Source organism: Babylonia areolata, chromosome 13, assembly GCF_041734735.1.
Source record: "Babylonia areolata isolate BAREFJ2019XMU chromosome 13, ASM4173473v1, whole genome shotgun sequence".
NCBI classification, from domain to species: Eukaryota; Metazoa; Mollusca; class Gastropoda; order Neogastropoda; family Buccinidae; genus Babylonia; species Babylonia areolata.
The window spans coordinates 18939349-18956848 of NC_134888.1; the positions used below are offsets into that span (position 1 = coordinate 18939349).

General features: G+C 44.4%; 1 protein-coding gene across 1 annotated transcript in view; it reads left to right on the forward strand.

Moving 5' to 3' along the window:
- The window catches only part of LOC143288711 (uncharacterized), a 33173-nt gene that overhangs the window by 9987 nt on the left and 5686 nt on the right, over positions 1 to 17500 (forward strand). Inside the window, exons 3-10 of the mRNA XM_076597339.1 lie at positions 1246 to 1287; positions 4084 to 4492; positions 6289 to 6370; positions 7663 to 7942; positions 8814 to 8965; positions 11011 to 11143; positions 13114 to 13317; positions 16541 to 16777. Coding sequence (XP_076453454.1) covers positions 1246 to 1287; positions 4084 to 4492; positions 6289 to 6370; positions 7663 to 7942; positions 8814 to 8965; positions 11011 to 11143; positions 13114 to 13317; positions 16541 to 16777 — 1539 coding nt within the window. The remainder of the gene's footprint in view (positions 1 to 1245; positions 1288 to 4083; positions 4493 to 6288; positions 6371 to 7662; positions 7943 to 8813; positions 8966 to 11010; positions 11144 to 13113; positions 13318 to 16540; positions 16778 to 17500) is intronic.

Below are 17500 nucleotides of genomic sequence, written 5' to 3' on the forward strand. Positions count from 1 at the left end.
ATTGGAGTTGTTGATAATAAAGCAGTATCATCGGCAAAAAGCAATATGAACAGTTCCATGCTACCTGGTATCAACTGAACCCCATGTCTACCTGACACAGACATATGTTCAGCAATCTGATTGAGAGAGAGAGAGAGAGAGAGAGAGAGAGAGAGAGAGAGAGAGAGAGAGATTGTTTTAATGAACTTTGGCCATGGACCACAATTCAAAACCAGGGAACTGGGGGTGGGCATGGGAAGGGGTATTATAGCACATGAATAGATGACACGATATCATAATATTCATGGACTTGACATTAATTCTACTTAATTAGGTCTGAGTATATGATTTCTCCTTTTGATCGCATGGAAAATAAATTTTGATACATGGAAATTTCTCTGCTTGTTGTTTGATCGGAGAAGTGAACTAAGAGACATGTTTAAAAAGTCTTGAAGAACTTTTGTCCGTAAATCATTATATACAGAACAAACAAGCAACAAGAGAGAGAGAGAGAGAGAGAGAGAGAGAAATATGCAAGTCTGTGAGTGAATGTGAGAGAGAAAGAGACAGACAGACAGACAGAGGTAGATATGCAGTTACAATAGGTTTTTGGTACTAGTGTCTTTGGAGTTGCAGTCTGTCAGCGTGACGAGATCGCTATTTCAGTTATTCCTGCTACAGAGACGCTGGTTAAGATGACAGCACCCTGCCTTGCGTGTACTTCACAGGTCCCAATCGAATGCGAAAACCCAAGACACTTCTCCCTTTCGGTTATATCAAAGACTCTAAAAGATGATATAAGCGGACATCTGGGCGCTTCATGTCCATTTACTTGGAAGGGGGAGATGTGGCGAGCTCGCTATTTCGGTCATGGCGGTAGATTTCATAGGCATGGAACCGTGTACAATACAGAATGAAAATACAACATCAAAATGAATCTCTGCACCATGCGAACAAACACCTTTGCACGAGGCAAACAACAGCACAGTTAGCAGCCTCAGTTGGTCAAATCCGAGGAGAGAGACGTACAATTTACCTCCACTCTGTTTTTGTTCCGGAAGTTCGATTTGTGTGTACGAAATCGGAACTTCCGGAAAAGAAACGGCGTGAAGTTGATTTTACGCAATCTCTGTCAGGATTTAGCCCATCTGTGTGTGTGTGTGTGTGTGTGTGTGTGTGTGTGTGTGTGTGTGTGTGACAGGCCATGCAATCGTGACCATGTGAATGGCATGAATTATCGCTTACGAAATCCTGTTCTTGTTGCAGGCCGTCAAATCCGCAATCAAAATAGCATCCGCTCGAAATAAAGTGAGTACGTGCATGTCTTAACAGTCAGCGTATCTGTGGGATTTTCACCTCTCTTTCTGCCTGTTGTTCATGTCTGTGATTGATCCTGTATGTGTGTGTGTGTGTTTCAGTTTCAAGTTCAGTAGCTCAAGGAGGCGTCACTGCGTTCGGACAAATCCATATACGCTACACCACATCTGCCAAGCAGATGCCTGACCAGCGGCGTAGTCCAACGCGCTTAGTCAGGCCTTGAGAAAAAAAGATATTGATTTATTTGATTAATTTTTTTTTTCCTCAAGGCCTGACTAAGCGCGTTGGGTTACGCTGCTGGTCAGGCATCTGCTTGGCAGATGTGGTGTAGCGTATATGGATTTGACCGAACGCAGTGACGCCTCCTTGAGCTACTAATACTGATACTGATACTGACCCGGAAGGTCGGAGGCGGGGGGTGGGGGCGGGAATCTCCACGCTTAATTAACCCATCGGAAGTAACTGCCGGGATTCGAACCATGAACCATAGGATTGAAAGTCCAACGCTTGGCTGTTGCGCCCTGTCTCTTCCCTAGTGGCAACAGCCGTACGTCTCTTGTCAGGTCAGGGTTTTATTTTTATCCCTACCTCCCCCCTCCCCCCCCACCCCCCTCTCACACCAGACAGGACAACCATCTTTTTTGTGGCTGTATGGCATCCCATATTCTGATCGGAAACCATTTCACTTTTTATACAGCATGCGTGTTAGCATTACTGGCATGATCGTTGGAGGTAATTTACGTGCAGTGTCAAGACCAAATCAGCGTGCGAGTGTTTTCATGTGATCTGACCAGTACAAAACGCAAGGAAACGAAATTTTATTTGACAAGAGCTATGAGCAAATACACGTGCTTTTTTCACCCAGCCCTGGGTATTGAAAGGGAAATGAAAAAAAAGGGATGTGTGGGGGTTAGGGGTACATCCAAATGAAGGCATAAACACAGAACTATTAACAAGAACGATATCGACAACAAACAATCCACTAAAAACCACATAAGTATATAATGGAAAAGACTTAACTCTAGACAAGAAACAGCTGGAAATCTTTTCCCTCCACTCTCCATCCCTCAACCCTCGCGCACACAGTGAGACATCAGAAGAGAAAAGCACCGGCGGAGAACCACGTGTGGTTCGTCCGTCGGGATCGACGAGGACCATCTAGTCATCCTGGGGGTGGGTGGATTGGGCTCTGTGGGTGCGCAGATGACTGGTCAGGCCAATCCGCGCCCGGAAGGTTCTGACGCAGTGTGGACAGGGGATGGTGGCGGCTGTCGGGGACTTGCTGGCACTGCTTTTCCTGGCCTGTTTGCATTGCTCTGCTGCAGCGATTCTGTTGGCCTCACAGGATTTGGCGCCTTTGTGGACAGCTAAACGCCACTTTGGTCTGTCCGCTGCATTCAGTTCCCATGTGTCGTGGCTGATGTTGAAGGCCTTCGGAGAACCACGTAGAAATACAGAAATAACTGTATTGATCTTGATGAACAGCAGAGATGAAAAATCCGAAGGGCTAGACGGATTTTCCAACCTACGAGCTCTTATATTTTTTATGGATTATCAACCATTTCGGTCGCTGAACCTTCTGCTGTTCATTTCACGAAATATATCTCAAGCCTCTTACGTTTTCGACAGAAATGTTATTAACAAGTAGGCCTATTTAAGCGGTCGCAGTTAAAACATTTTAATATATTCATAACTACTATTCATTCCACCTAGAGTCAGCTGGTTAAAAAAACAAATCGTTCTGCCCATTTCGATGCTTCTGAGTCCAAGCTTACATTTGCATTTGCAAATTCAGATTTGTATTTGTATTTGCATTTCATTTTATCACGACAGATTTCTGTGTGAAATTCGGGCTGCTCTACCCAGGGAGAGCGCGTCGCTACACTACAGCGCCACCTTTTTTTTTTTTCTTCTGCGTGCAGTTTTATTTGTTTTTCCTATCGAAGTGGATTTTCTCCAGAATTTTGCCAGGAACAACCATTTTGTTGCCGTGGGTTCTTTTACGTGCGCTAAGTGCATGCTGCACACGGGACCTCGGTTTATCGTCTCATCCGAATGACTAGCGTCCAGACCACCACTCAAGGTCTAGTTGAGGGGGAGAAAATATCGGCGGCTGAGCCGTGATTCGAACCAGTGCGCTCAGATTCTCTCGCTTCCTAGGCGGACGCGTTACCTCTAGGCCATCACTCCACACATACCGGGCATACAAATGTTTTTAGTTGCTGGTTTTCATTTCCACGGTTAAGGCTTATTGAATACAATCACATGATTGCATCCGTCTTTGATAAGAAGTTCGATTAGACAGGCAAAATTCTATTACCAGTTGGAGCTGAGGGACAGAGGGATAGGGGGTGCTGGGATGGGGTTATGGAAGTGATTCTAACATGTCCTTTCTTCTTCTTTTTATGTCTTAACTATGTGCTTTAAGGGTAGGAAAAATCGCATAATAGGGCCTATGTCTTAACTGCAACGTGCTTCGAGCATTCTGACTGTTGCAACGGGGGGAAAAGCGCAGCACCTATAAATACAACCTGTTAGTAATGCCGATAATAATGATATGAAATAAGTAAATAAAAGATAAGTGCTGGACCTTGTAAAACAAAGTTTAAAAAAAGAAAGATAATAGATGGTTTAAAAAAGACTCGAAACATAGTTTCTGTCATTATTCATCTTTAAAAAAAAAAAAAAAAAAGAAAAAAAAAAAGGGTACCTTTGATTTCTATTTCTATTACAAATACTATTACCACCATCACCCGTGTCTCCTTGTTTCTCCACCTGTGTGTGCAGAGCAACGCCCCCAGCGACAGCAGCAAGGACGGTGGCGGCGGGGTGGGAGTAGGAGGAGGAGGGGGAGGAGGAGGAGGAGGAGGAAGAGAGGCCTTCTTCTCCTCCTCTAACCTCACCTCCACCACCACCAACACCAACACCAACATCAACACCACCAACACTTACAACACCACCACCATCATCCCTGTCCCAGTCTCCCAGCAGAGGGCCCTCCCTCCCCTTCCCTCCGTGCCACCCGTGGGGCCTGGGGGGCGTCGCCGGAACCGCCCCCTCACCCTCACCCGCTCCCAGAGCGCGTGCAGCAAGTACCCACCCCCCTCCCGCCCCTCGCCCACCCAGCGGGCGCTGAAGAGGTCCCAGTCTATGGCTGAGCTGCTGTCCGCGATGGTGGCTGCCAAGCTGAAGCCGTGTGAGTTTGTTGAAGGGTTCTGTCGGTCTGGTTGTGTGTGGGTGTGGGTGTGGATAGGTGGGGAGGAAGGGGGTTGTTGGTGGGGTGAGGGGAGGGATGTGTGTGTGTGTGTTGGGGGGTGAAGGTGTGTTTGGGAGTGAAGATGTGTTGGGGGGGGGGGAGGTGAGAGTGTGTTGTGTGTGTGTTGGGGGGGGGGAGGTGAAGGTGTGTTTGGGAGTGAAGATGTGTTGGGGGGGAGGGAGGGGAGAGGTGAGAGTGTGTTGTGTGTGTGTGTGTGCGTGTGTGTGTGTGTGTGTGTGTGTGTGTGTTTGTGTGTGTGTGTGTGATGGACGGTGGGTGGGATTTGTGTGTGTGTGTGTGTGTGTGTTGGGGGTTAGGGTATGTGTGCGTGTGTGTGTGTAGGTGTGTGCGTGTTGGGGGTGAGGGTATGTGTGCGTGTGTGTGTGGGTGTGTGCCTGTTGTGGGTGAGGATATGTGCGCGCGCGTGTGTGTGTGTGTGTGTGTAGGTGTGTGCGCGTTGTGGGTGAGGGTATGTGTGTGTGTGTGTGTGTGTTTGGGGTGAGGATATGTTTGTGTTTGTTTGTGTGTGTGTGATGGGGGGTCGGTGGGATTTGTGTGTGTGTGTGTGTGTGTGTGTGTGTTGGGGGTGAGGATGTGTGTGTGTGTGTGTGTGTGTGTGTGTGTGTGTGTGTGTGTGTGTTGGGGGTGAGGATGTGTGTGTGTGTGTGTGTGTGTGTGTGTGTGTGTGTTGGGGTTGAGGGTATGTGTGTGTGTGTGTTTGTATGTGAGGGGTGATGGGTGTGGTTTGTGTGTGTGTGTGCGTGTGTTGGGGGTGAGGGTATGTGTGTGTGTGTGTGTGTGTGTGTGTTGGGGGTAAGGGTATGTGTGTGTGGGGGGGAGGCTGTGTGTGTGTGTGCGTGTGTTGGAGGTGAGGGTATGTGTGTGGGTGTGTGGATGTGTGTGTGTGTGTGTGTGTGTGTGTGTGTGTGTCGGGGAGTGAGGGACAGGGTGTGGGGGTCGGAGTGTGGTGGTGGAGGGGTGTGTTTCGTGGAGGGGATGAGTGGATTTTATGTGTCTGTGTGTGCGTCTGTAGTGGGTGGGTGGAGGTGGGTGAGTTAGTGGGTGTGGGTATGTAGGTATGGGTTTTTTTTTCTTTCTGTGGTTTAACGATATTTCACTGTTAAGTGATATTATACGAATGTGTATGAGTGTTTGTGTATATGTGGGTGGATGTGTGTGGTGTGTGTATGTGTGTGTGTGTGTGTGTGTGTGTGTGTGTGTGTGTGTGTGATGAGGGTGGGGGATAGTGGTTAAAGAGGGATATACAGAAAAAAGGATACACTAGAACAATGGCATCAACAAGTAATGCTGTAAGGTTCTGTTGTCTGATGTGTGTGATGATATACATGTGTGTGTTTGTGTGTGTGTGTGCGTGTGTGTGTGTGTGTGTGTGTGTGTGTGTTGGGAGGTGGGGGAGAGGGTGAGTTGGGGTGTGGTGGTGGTGGTTGTTCTTGTTTTTTGTTGTTTTTGTTGTATTTTTTTCTCTTTAAAAAATGTTCACATGTATCCATGCTGTCATAACTCTTCGCATTCTGTCTGTCTGTCTGTCTGTCTCTCTCGTTTTTTTGCTGTGATTGTTGTTTTGTTTTAGTTGTTGTTTTCTGTTGCTATTTGATGTTATTTGTATTGTTTTTCATCATCATCTCTCTCTCTCTCTCTCTCTCTCTCTCTCTCTCTCTCTCTCTCTCTCTCTCTCTCTCTTCATATACACAACTATTGATGTGTTTTCTGTGCAGCTCCTACGGTCACTCGGAGCACACATTGCCAAGAGTGCAACCAGCGGTTTTCACTCATTTTCCGCCGCCACCACTGCAAAATGTGAGTCCATGGGTGTCACACGGGGACGTAATTCGTGTTGAATATGTCAGAGGGTGGTGGCTTTTACACAGTGACGTATATTTTTGTTTCCCCACAGTGATATAATCATTATGTCTTGTTGAAAACGTCAGTTGCTGATGGCGTCGCATAGTCACGTATTTCGAGTTGCACACGTAAGTTGGTGATGGTATCATACAGTGACGTATTTCGTATTGTATACACAAGTGATAATGGTGTCACACAGTCATGTATTTCGTGTTGTATACTTCAGTTAGTTGACGGTGTCAACACAGGAACGTATTTCTTCTTGTATAATTATGTCAGTTGCTGATGGTGTCGCATAGTCACGTATTTCGTGTTGTTTACGTCAGTTGGTGATGGAGTCACGTGGTCACGTATTTTGTGTTGTTTACGTCATTTGGTTATGGTGTCATGCGATCACGTATTTCGTGTTGTATGTGTCAGTTTGTGATGATTTCACAAAGTCACGTATTTCTCGTTGTATACGTCACTTGGTTGTGGTGTGACACAGTGACGTATTTCGTGCTGTATGCGTCATTTGAGTCGCACTGTCACGTATTCCGTATTGTTTCCGTCAGTTTGCGATGATAATTATATAGATCAGAAGAACGTTCTGTTCATACGTCCATTTTCACACTCTGTGTGTGTGTGTGTGTGTGTGTGTGTGTGTGTGTGTGTGTGTGTGTGTGTGCTTGTTTGTTTGTGTATGTGTGTGTGTGTGTGTGTGTGTGTGTGTGTGTGTGTGTGTGTGTTGTTGTTGTTGTTTTGACTGGTTTTGCTTTGTTTTGTTTTATTGAAATTTCCTGGAATATATATCTGCTGCTGTGGAATGAATTTACCACCTGGTATCTCACTTCATCTTTTTTTGTTTTGTTTTTTGTTGTTGTTTTTTTTGTTGTTTTTTTGTTTTGTTTTGTTTAGACTTCTTTTAACTTCTCTAATTAGAAAACTTGATTTGATTCAATGGAGTATCTCCCTGTCTGTCTCTGTCTCCGTTTCTGCCTCTGTCTCTGCTTCTGTCTGTCTGTCGTCTACCTGTCTGTCTGGCTGTCTGTTTAATCTCTCTCTCTCTCTCTCTCTCTCTCTCTCTCTCTCTCTCTCACGCACACACACACACACACACACACACCTCTACCAACCCACCAGCACACACAACCCCACACACTCACCCACCCACCTTACAAACACACACACACACACACACACACACACACACACACACACACACACACTCCTAACTCTTTAACAGTCCGTCACCACCTGATCCACAGATGCCAGAGATCAGTGTGTGCCTACTGCAGCACCTACCAACGTGTTGTCTCTGATCTGGAGGAAGAAGAAAACGAAACTGAGTCTTCTCCCGCCCCTGTGGTGCTGCCCTGCTCCTCAGATCTTCCACCCAAGCCTGGGGAACAAGTAGAGGAGGATGGAGGAGGAGGAGAAGGAGGAGGAGGAGAAAGGGGAAAATCTGGAGGGGAGGATTCTCGCAGCAAATCTTCGTCAGAGGCCAGCAAGGATCCGGAGCCGTCTCTTCCGAACGTTCTTCACAGAGTGGGTTCATTGAATAAGCGTTCGTTGTTGATTTTGTTTTGTCTCGGTTTTTTGTTATTGTTGTTGTTGTTTTAGGAGGTTTTCTTGTTGTTGTTTTTATAGTTGGCTTGTTTTGCATGTTTGTTTGGTTGGGTTTTTGTTGTTGTTGTTTTGTTTTCTTTGTTTTGTTTTTTTCGTTTTGTTTATTTGTTTGTTTGTTTCATTATTAAAGATATTAATTGAAATGCATTGTTCATGTTCTTGTTCCTGACTTTTCATTGTGTCTTTTCTGTCTTGTGTTTATATCAATTATGCTGTCGTTCATAAACAAATTATATACTACTACTATTACTGTAAGTAATAATGATAATGATGATGATGATAATAATAATAATAATAATAATAACAATGATGATGATGATGATCATGATAGATTGAATCGCTGACCTGATCAGATGGAAAAAAAACAACGTGTATTTACTGGCCAGAAAGAAGTCAGCTGGTAGGTTACAAGCACAGCAAAATGTCATTCTTCTCTTCCTTGCGTTGTGTCATATCTTGTGAGTGCACTTGCACTTTTTCAATAGCGAGCGTCAAAGATCCCCCCACCCTCTCTCTCTCTCTCTCTCTCTCTCTCTCTCTCCTCTCTCTCTCTCTCTCTCTTCCGAGTGAATAGGACAGTCTAACCATCACCACCACCACTACCACCACCACCAACAACAACAACAACAATAAACAAAACTTAAATACCACTTTATCAAAACACATTTTTCCCCCTCCTTTCCAATTGACTGGGACAACCTGACAAAGACGTCAGCGCCTCTAGAATAATCGAAACACGTTTCTTCTTGATTTTCACCTTTTTTTTCTGAAGTGCCCCAGGTGTGTGCAGGTGTGTCGGAAGTGTGCCTCTGACCTGGAGGGGAAGCAGGCCCCTCTGTGCCGCTCGTGGACCGAGGAGTTCGGCAGCCTGAGGCAGTTCTTCAAGCAGGGCCGCCACGTGGGCAGCCCGCTGGACAATCATCATCTGCTGCCTCCCAGGATGTGAGGTTCCCTTTTCCCCCTTTTTTGCTGGGGTCACCGTGTGGTTTGGGTTGGGTTGGGTGGGGTGGGGTGGGTTGGGTTGGGTTGGGGTGAGTTGGGTTGGATTGGGTTAGATTGGGGTGGGGTGGAGTGTGGTGGGGTGGGATGGGATGGTTTGGGTTGGGTTGGGATGGTTTGGGTTGGGTTGGGTTGTGGTGGGTTGGGTCGTGGTAAGTTGGGTTGGGTTGGGTTGGGGTGGGATGGGATGAGTTGGGTTGGACTGGGTTAGATTGGGATGGGGTGGAGTGTGGTGGGATGGGATGGTTTGGGTTGGGTTGTGGTGGGTTGGGTTGGGATGGTTTGGGTTGGGTTGTGGTGGGTTGGGTTGTGGTAGGTTGGGTTGGGATGGGATGGTTTGGGTTGGGTTGGGTTGTGGTGGGTTGGGTTGGGATGGTTTGGGTTGGGTTGTGGTGGGTTGGGTTGTGGTAGGTTGGGTTGGGATGGGATGGTTTGGGTTGGGTTGGGATGGTTTGGGTTGGGTTGTGGTGGGTTGGGTCGTGGTAAGTTGGGTTGGGTTGGGATGGGATGGATTGGGTTGGGTTGGGATGGGCTTGAATGGGTGGGATGGGTTGGGTTGGGTTGGGTTGGATGGGGTGGGGGGTATTGGGTTAGGGTGGGTTGGGTTGAGGTGGGTTGGGTTGAGTTGGTTTGGTTTGGCTGGTTTGGGTTGGGTTGGGCTGGGCTGGGTTGGGTGAGTTGAGTTGAGTTGGGTTGGGTTCTGTTATGTTGTACTGGACTGTATTGTACAGTGCTCTATTGCATTGCATTGCATTGTATTATATTGAATTGTGTTGCGTTGTGTTGCGTTATGTAGTGTTGTGTTCGCATTTGGGTCTACTATAATCATGCAGGTATGTGTCCGTGTGTGTGTGTGTGTGTGTGTGTGTGTGTGTGTGTATGCGTGCGAGTGTGCGTGTGTATCTGTGGGTCTGATGTCTGTGTAGTATATGCGTGGTTGTGTAATTCTGCATGTGTGTGTGTGCACGTGTATGTATGTGTATGTGTGTGTGTGCGTGTGTGTGTGTGTGTGTGTGTGTGCTTCTGTTTATGCATCTGCGAGTGTGTGGGCGTGTGCACATGTGCTTGTGTCTGAGTTGATTAATACCCATTCGCTAAAACCATGAAATATACATGTTCATCATGCCGTATGACAGGTACACATCATAATATACTGACAAACCCATTAACATGTCTGGAGGCAATCTGTCAGCTTTTCATCATATTGGCTGTCTCCATCTGCCACCCCTCTCTCTCTCTCTCTCTCTTTCTTTCTCTCTCTCTCTCTCTCTCTCTCTCTCTCTCTCTCTCTCTCTCTCTCTCTCTATCTATCTATCTATCTATCTATCTAGATGTAAAAAAAGAAGCATGTTATTTGCTTATCTATTACCCTCGAACATAAAAATATTTTGTCTTGTCTTCTCTCTCTCTCTCCCTCTCTCTCTCTCTCTCACTCACTCCCCTCCTCCTCCTCCTCCTCCTTCTCTTCTTCTTCTTCTGCTTCTTCGTACTTCGTTTTTCTTTGTCTTTTCTTGTCCTCCTCATGTTTTGTGTTTGTCCTTGTGAACCAGCGTGTCACACCATTTTGTTCTGACATGGGTTTTTGGGGTTTTTTTTTTTTTTTTTTTTTATATATCATTTTATTAGTATTACTATTATTATTACTACTACCTTTTTCTATATTATAATTATTATTCATTTATTTATTTATTTATGTAAGCTTATCTATTATTTATTCCCCCCCCCCCTTTTTTTTTCTTTTTCTTTTTTTTTCTTTTTTTCTCAAGGCCTGACTAAGCGCGTTGGGTTACGCTGCTGGTCAGGCATCTGCTTGGCAGATGTGGTGTAGCGTATATGGTTTGTCCGAACGCAGTGACGCCTCCTTGAGCAACTGAAACTGAAACTGAAACTGCTGTGTGATATGGTATGATATAATACATGGAATACAAAAACAGAAAGAAAAAAACAACAACCAAAGATCAAGAACAACCCTCTTTGCATGTCTTCAGACCGAATCTGCCACCGGTGTGTGAGTCCATCGCAAGGTCCTACCTGGAGGAATGCAAGAAGAACGTGAAGAACAAATCTCTCTTCCTCGCCACCAGTGCTTCCTTCAATGCTGGGCTGCAGTACGCTCTGAAAGTACGACTCCATTAGTTAGTCAGTAGATGGATGGATGGATGGATGGATGGATGGATTGGTTGGTTGGTTGGTTGGTTGGTGGTTGGTTGGTTGGTTGGTCGGTCGGTACTAGCCCTGCCTTTGACGCTGGGCTTTAGTATGACTCAATATATGGAGCATGGATGCATGGATTGATCGATTGATTGATACTATTTCTTTCTTCGACGCTGGGCTTTAGTGCGCTCTGAAAGTGATATATATATATATATATATATATATATATATATATATATATATATATATATAAATATATTTTAAAAAAAAAAATATATATATATATATATATAAAACTATATTTATTAACTGATTGGTGGTTTTGTTAGTTCGTTGACACAGAGTCACTATTTTGCACAACAGGATGCCTACCTGGGTAGAGCCGTATTGGATCTGCCTTTCAGGCGCTCGTCATTCGTTTCCTGTTTCACAGTCCGGCTCGGATGTGTGTGTGTGTGTGTGTGTGTGTGTGTGTGTGTGTGTGTGTGTATGATACACATGTGCATCAATTCATTTGTATTTTTATCAATGTGTTTGTCCAACTGTCTCTCTGTCTGTCTATGTTTTGAGCTCTAGCCTGATCTACTCTGCTACAAGCAACAAAGATTAAGATGAATAAATGTATGTATGTATTTATGTATATGTGTTTCCATCCATCCATTCATCCTTCTATCCTTTCCGTGTGTGCCCAGTTTAACAGTTCATCGGAACTGTGAAGTAATTTTTACTTATTTACTTATTTATTCATTTACTTATTCTCTCTCTCTCTCTCTCTCTCTCTCTCTCTCTCTCTCTCTGATATGTGTGTTGTGTGTATGCGTGTGGGTTTGGGAATAGTTATAAATATTATGCAAGTGTGTGTGAGTGTTGGTGGGCATGTTTTGGTTTACAGCTGATCATTAGCTCTTGGAGATGTGTGTTATTTTCAGAAGAAAAAAAAAATTGGCCGTTGTTTATTGGCACTGTATTCGATTGTATCATAACCCGCTTGCCGAAAGGGTATCTTTGCCAATGGCAATAACATTTGTGTCGGTGTCGGTGGCGGTGTCAGTGTCAGTATCTCTCTCTCTCTCTCTCTCTCTCATTCTCATGCTAGGGTTTTGTTGTTGTTGTTTTTTCCCTTGGTGTGTGTGTGTTAGTGTGTTAGTGTATGTGTGTGTGTGTGTGTGTGTGTGTGTTACTCGCTTCCGTTTCGTACATATATGAGCGATGTTGTGTCTCTCAGTTTGACGCTGTGCTATACTTGTACATTATACATGTATTAAGTATAACAACATTTATATGCGTATGTGTTTGTGTGTCTCTTAGATCAACGGCAGATGCGTAAGTCGGCCAAAGTGCTAATGTCTTCACCGTTGGAAAATAAAGATTCATTCATTCATTCATTCTTTATCTCTCTCTTATATCTATACATTTTGCTTATCTACTGATCCATCGATCGATTATTATTATCTTTTACATTTGTATTTGTATTTTGTATTTCTTTTTATCACATCAGATTTCTCTGTGTGAAATTCGGGCTGCTCTCCCTTGGGAGAGCGCGTCGCTACACTACAGCGCCACCCATTTTTTTTGTATTTTTTCCTGCGTGTAGTTTTATTTGTTATTCCTATTGAAGTGGATTTTTCTACAGAATTTTGCCAGGAACAACCCCTTTTTGTTGCCGTGGGTTCTTTTACGTGCGTTAAATGCATGCTGCACACGGGACCTCGGTTTATCGTCTCATCCGAATGACTAGCGTCCAGACCACCACTCAAGGTCTAATGGAGGGGGAGAAAATATCGGCGGCTGAACCGTGATTCGAACCAGCGCACTCAGATTCTCTCGCTTCCAAGGCGGACGCGTTACCTCTAGGCCATCACTCAACTTGCTTATTCGATTAATTTATCGATTATTTGATTGATTGATTCATTCGTTCTTTGTCCTCCCCCACGAAGCCTCCAGACCAGAAGCTGTGCACCACGTGCTCCAAGCTGCTGCGGTTTCCGGTGGAGCGAAAGACATGTGCACTGTGCGACAAGATCTTCTGCCGGAACTGCTCTTCCCGCGACCTTGCCCTTGCTGTCCCGGATCACCTTGACCCCGGGGACACCAGTCACGAGATGGCACAGATCAACGTGCGCGTGCTGTCCAAGGAAGAGGTAGATAATAATATGATATATATAAATAGATATATATATATGTTACATGCCAGGTTGTACAGTTTCTGTTTCAGTGTCTCAAGGAGGAGTCAGTCGCTGCGTTCGGACAAATCCATATACGCTACACCCCATCAGCCACACGCTAGGCAGATTCCTTGACTTGCAGCGTAACCCAACGCGTTTAGTAAGGCTTTGAGTGCAGGCATAATATATTCGTGTACATATGAGTGGACTTCTACAGAATTTTGCCAGAGGACAGCTCTTTTTTGGCTCACTTGTGTAAACAAAGTGAGTCTATGTTTTAACCCGGTGTTCGGTTGTCTGTGTGTGTGTGTGTGTGTGTGTGTGTCAGTGTGTCCGTGGTAAACTTTAACATTGACATTTTCTCTGCAAATACTTTGTCAGTTGACACCAAATTAGGCATAAAAATAGGAAAAATTCAATTTTTTCCAGTTATCTTGTTTAAAACAATATTGCACCTCTGGGATGGGCACAAAAAAATTAAAAAAAGAAGCCTAATTATATGCAAACTGCATTTACTGTTATATTTATATTTTTGTATTCTCTAAACGTGGCACTTTGACCTCTTATTCTGACACAACAACAAGAGGAGTCATTATTATCATTTTTTGTTCAAACAGGAACTTCTTTTGCTAAGCATGGAATTTTTATTTATTTTGCAAACGTTTGGGTGCAGATAGTAAAGAAGGGAAATTACTCTGTAATTAATGCTAGGGGACTTAATTTATCACAAGTGAGTCTTGAAAGCCTTGCCTCTCATGTTTGTTTTTTTTCTTTTCTTTTTTTTTTTGTTTTGTCGAGGGTTCTTTCTCAGTGCGCCCAGTGTGTGCTGTGCGGTTTATCGTCTCATCCGAACGGCTGGACGTTCAGTTTGTTGTTTCCAGTCAAAACTTGAGGGGGAAAAAAGGCGAGAGCTAGAATCGAACCCAGATCCCTCACGGACACTCTATTGGCAGATGAGTTTAATTAAAACTCTTTCGCCGTCATAGGCGATTTTAATCGACTAGACAGTTCATCGTCATGGGCCACTTTAGTCGGTCAAGCAGTTCAGCGCCAGAGGCAACTTTAGTCCACGTCAAGGAGTTGTGTTAACTCTCTCCATACGAACGGCGAAAGAGACGACGTTAACAGCGTTTCACCCCAATTACCATCATCAAAATATTGCAAGCGGAAGGCTCTTATACTGAAGAGGTGAATGTTGACAAAGAATACCACAATTCTGACGACGGAAGCTAAAGGTTGGGTCATTCAGACACCCACTGGACATCCGAGGGGTCTGTATAGAGGAGAAGAGAGGACTGGCCGTACTGAGTGAGTTAAAGGTCCATTTATCAGATTGTAAGAAAGCTTTGACAGCTACAGTCCGTTTCCCTTGAAATATTTGTATTTGTATTTATTTTTATCACAACAGATTTCTCTGTGTGAAATTCGGGCTGCTCTCCCCAGGGAGAGCGCATCGCTATACTACAACGCCACCCTTTTTTTTTTCTTCTGCGTGCAGTTTTATTTGTTTTTCCTATCGAAGTGGATTTTTCTATAGAATTTTGCCAGGAACAACCCTTTTGTTGCCGTGGGTTCTTTTACGTGCGCTAAGTGCATGCTGCACACGGGACCTCGGTTTATCGTCTCATCCGAATGACTAGCGTCCAGACCACCACTCAAGGTCTAGTGGAGGGGGAGAAAATATCGGTGGCTGGGCCATGATTCGAACCAGCGCGCTCAGATTGTCTCGCTTCCTAGGCGGACGCGTTACCTCAAGGCCATCACTCCAATTAGAATAATGACTTACCTTCCCCACCTGAACGGGTGTGATGTGAACAAGTCTGTTTTGACATAACCAAGTTGTGTGACTGAGAGGGTCGAGTCTAGAATGAATTAACAAATAATGAGGCCAGGAGACGATATGATTAACAAATAGCAAAGAGTGGTAACTCTCTCCATTACACAAGGTACACAACTTCAAGTCAGTGATGCTTACGCTACCGATTCAGCTAGCACACAAGTAAATAAAATAGTGTCTGGGTTTGTTCCAATGTACCTTTTATTTACCTGTGTGCTAGCTGAATTGGTAGTGTAAGCATCACTGACTTGAAGATGTGTACCTTGTGTAATGGAGAGAGTTACCACTCTTTGCTATTTGAGTCAAGAATAGTTAGCGCTGGGGAGTGTGTTTGTGTGTGTGTGTGTGTGTGTGTGTGTGTGTGTGTTTTCACACAGAATCATGGCTGTGAAAGAGTTTTAAATAAAGCTTTTGAAAAAGGAAGAGGTATTATAGCCTTTACTGACCGCCCTTTGCTCATCACCTCATTATTACAACTTAACGGAGGAAACTTTTTGTTTTGCTTTTGTTTTGTTGTTGTTGTTGTTGTTTTCAGTGATACAGCTTGTGTTTTCTAACGGGAGGAGAATACGAAATACAAATTGGCTGCTGTTGACATCACCTTTATTGACGTTTCACGCCTTTTATTTTCTTCTTCTTGTCTTTCACACACACACGCACACACACAAACACACGCACACACACACACACACACACACACACACACACACACACACACACATATCTATATCTATATCTATATATATATATATATATATATGTATGTATGTATGTATGTATGTATGTATGTATATATGCACACACACACACACACACGCACACACACACACACACGCACACACCCATATATATATATAGTTTCTTCACTTCACCTTTTCTTTCTTTTCGTTTTTTTTCTTCCTTTTTTTTGTGTGTGGGGGCGTTTTTAAGGGCTGGGTGAAAGGAAAAGAAAAAAGAAGCAAAAATATGTATGCTTAGTCTATTTTCCTCACGAAAAAAACCAACAGATTTTGTTCACTGATTGACTTATTGATTAATTAATTGATTAGTTAATTAATTGATTGATTAATTAATTCATTCAGATTGATTGATTGATTCATTCATTCATTCACTCATTCATTCGTTCGTTCATTCATTCGTTTACTCATTCATTCATGCATTTATTTATTTATTTATTCCTTCCTTCCTTCCTTCCTCCATTCATTCATCAACTCATCCATCCATCCATCCATCCAACCACCCATCCATCCATCCACCCATCCACCCATCCACCCACCCACCCATCCAATCCATCCATCCATCCATCCATCCACCCACCCATTCGCTCAACCAGTCTACTCACTCACTCACTCATTGACCCAGGGGGAAGAACTTGACAAGCACAGCGGCGGCAGCAGCAGCAGCACAGGGGGCGGTGGGTCTTCCTCCTCCTCCTCCTCCTCCTCCTCTTCAGCCCCCTTGCACCGCTACCGGACCTGCCACCCCTGCCGCGACCACGTGGCGCACGTGCTGCGGGTCATGAACTTCAATGACATGCTGACCCAGATCCAGGCCGAGATGGTGGACCTCCAGGAGCAGATCTCTGCCGTGCTGGATGAGGTCGGTTTGGTGGTGGGCAGTTTGGTTTTTCTTTCTCTTTCTGTGTGTGTGTGTGTGTGTGTGTGTGTGTGTGTACAACAGGACCACATGATATATGACAGATGTCTTAACAGCTAGAAATGACGTGTTTACAGCAGGCCACATTATGTATGACAGATGTCTTAACAGCTAGAAATGACGTATTTACAGCAGGATCACATAGTATATGACAGATGTCGTCACAGCTAGAAATGACGTGTTTACAGCAGGACCATATAGTATATGACAGATGGCGTCACAGTTAGAAATGACGTGTTTACAGTAGGACCATATAGTATATGACAGATGTCGTCACAGCTAGAAATGACGTGTTTACAGCAGGATCACATAGTATATGACAGATGTCGTCACAGCTAGAAATGACGTGTTTACAGCAGGACCACATAGTATATGACAGATGTCGTCACAGCTAGAAATGACGTGTTTACAGCAGGACCACATAGTATATGACAGATGTCGTCACAGCTAGAAATGACGTGTTTACAGCAGGACCACATAGTATATGACAGATGTCGTCACAGCTAGAAATGACGTGTTTACAGCAGGACCATAATTATAGTATATGACAGATGTCGTCACAGCTAGAAATGACGTGTTTACAGCAGGACCACATAGTATATGACAGATGTCGTCACAGCTAGAAATGACGTGTTTACAGCAGGACCATAATTATAGTATATGGCA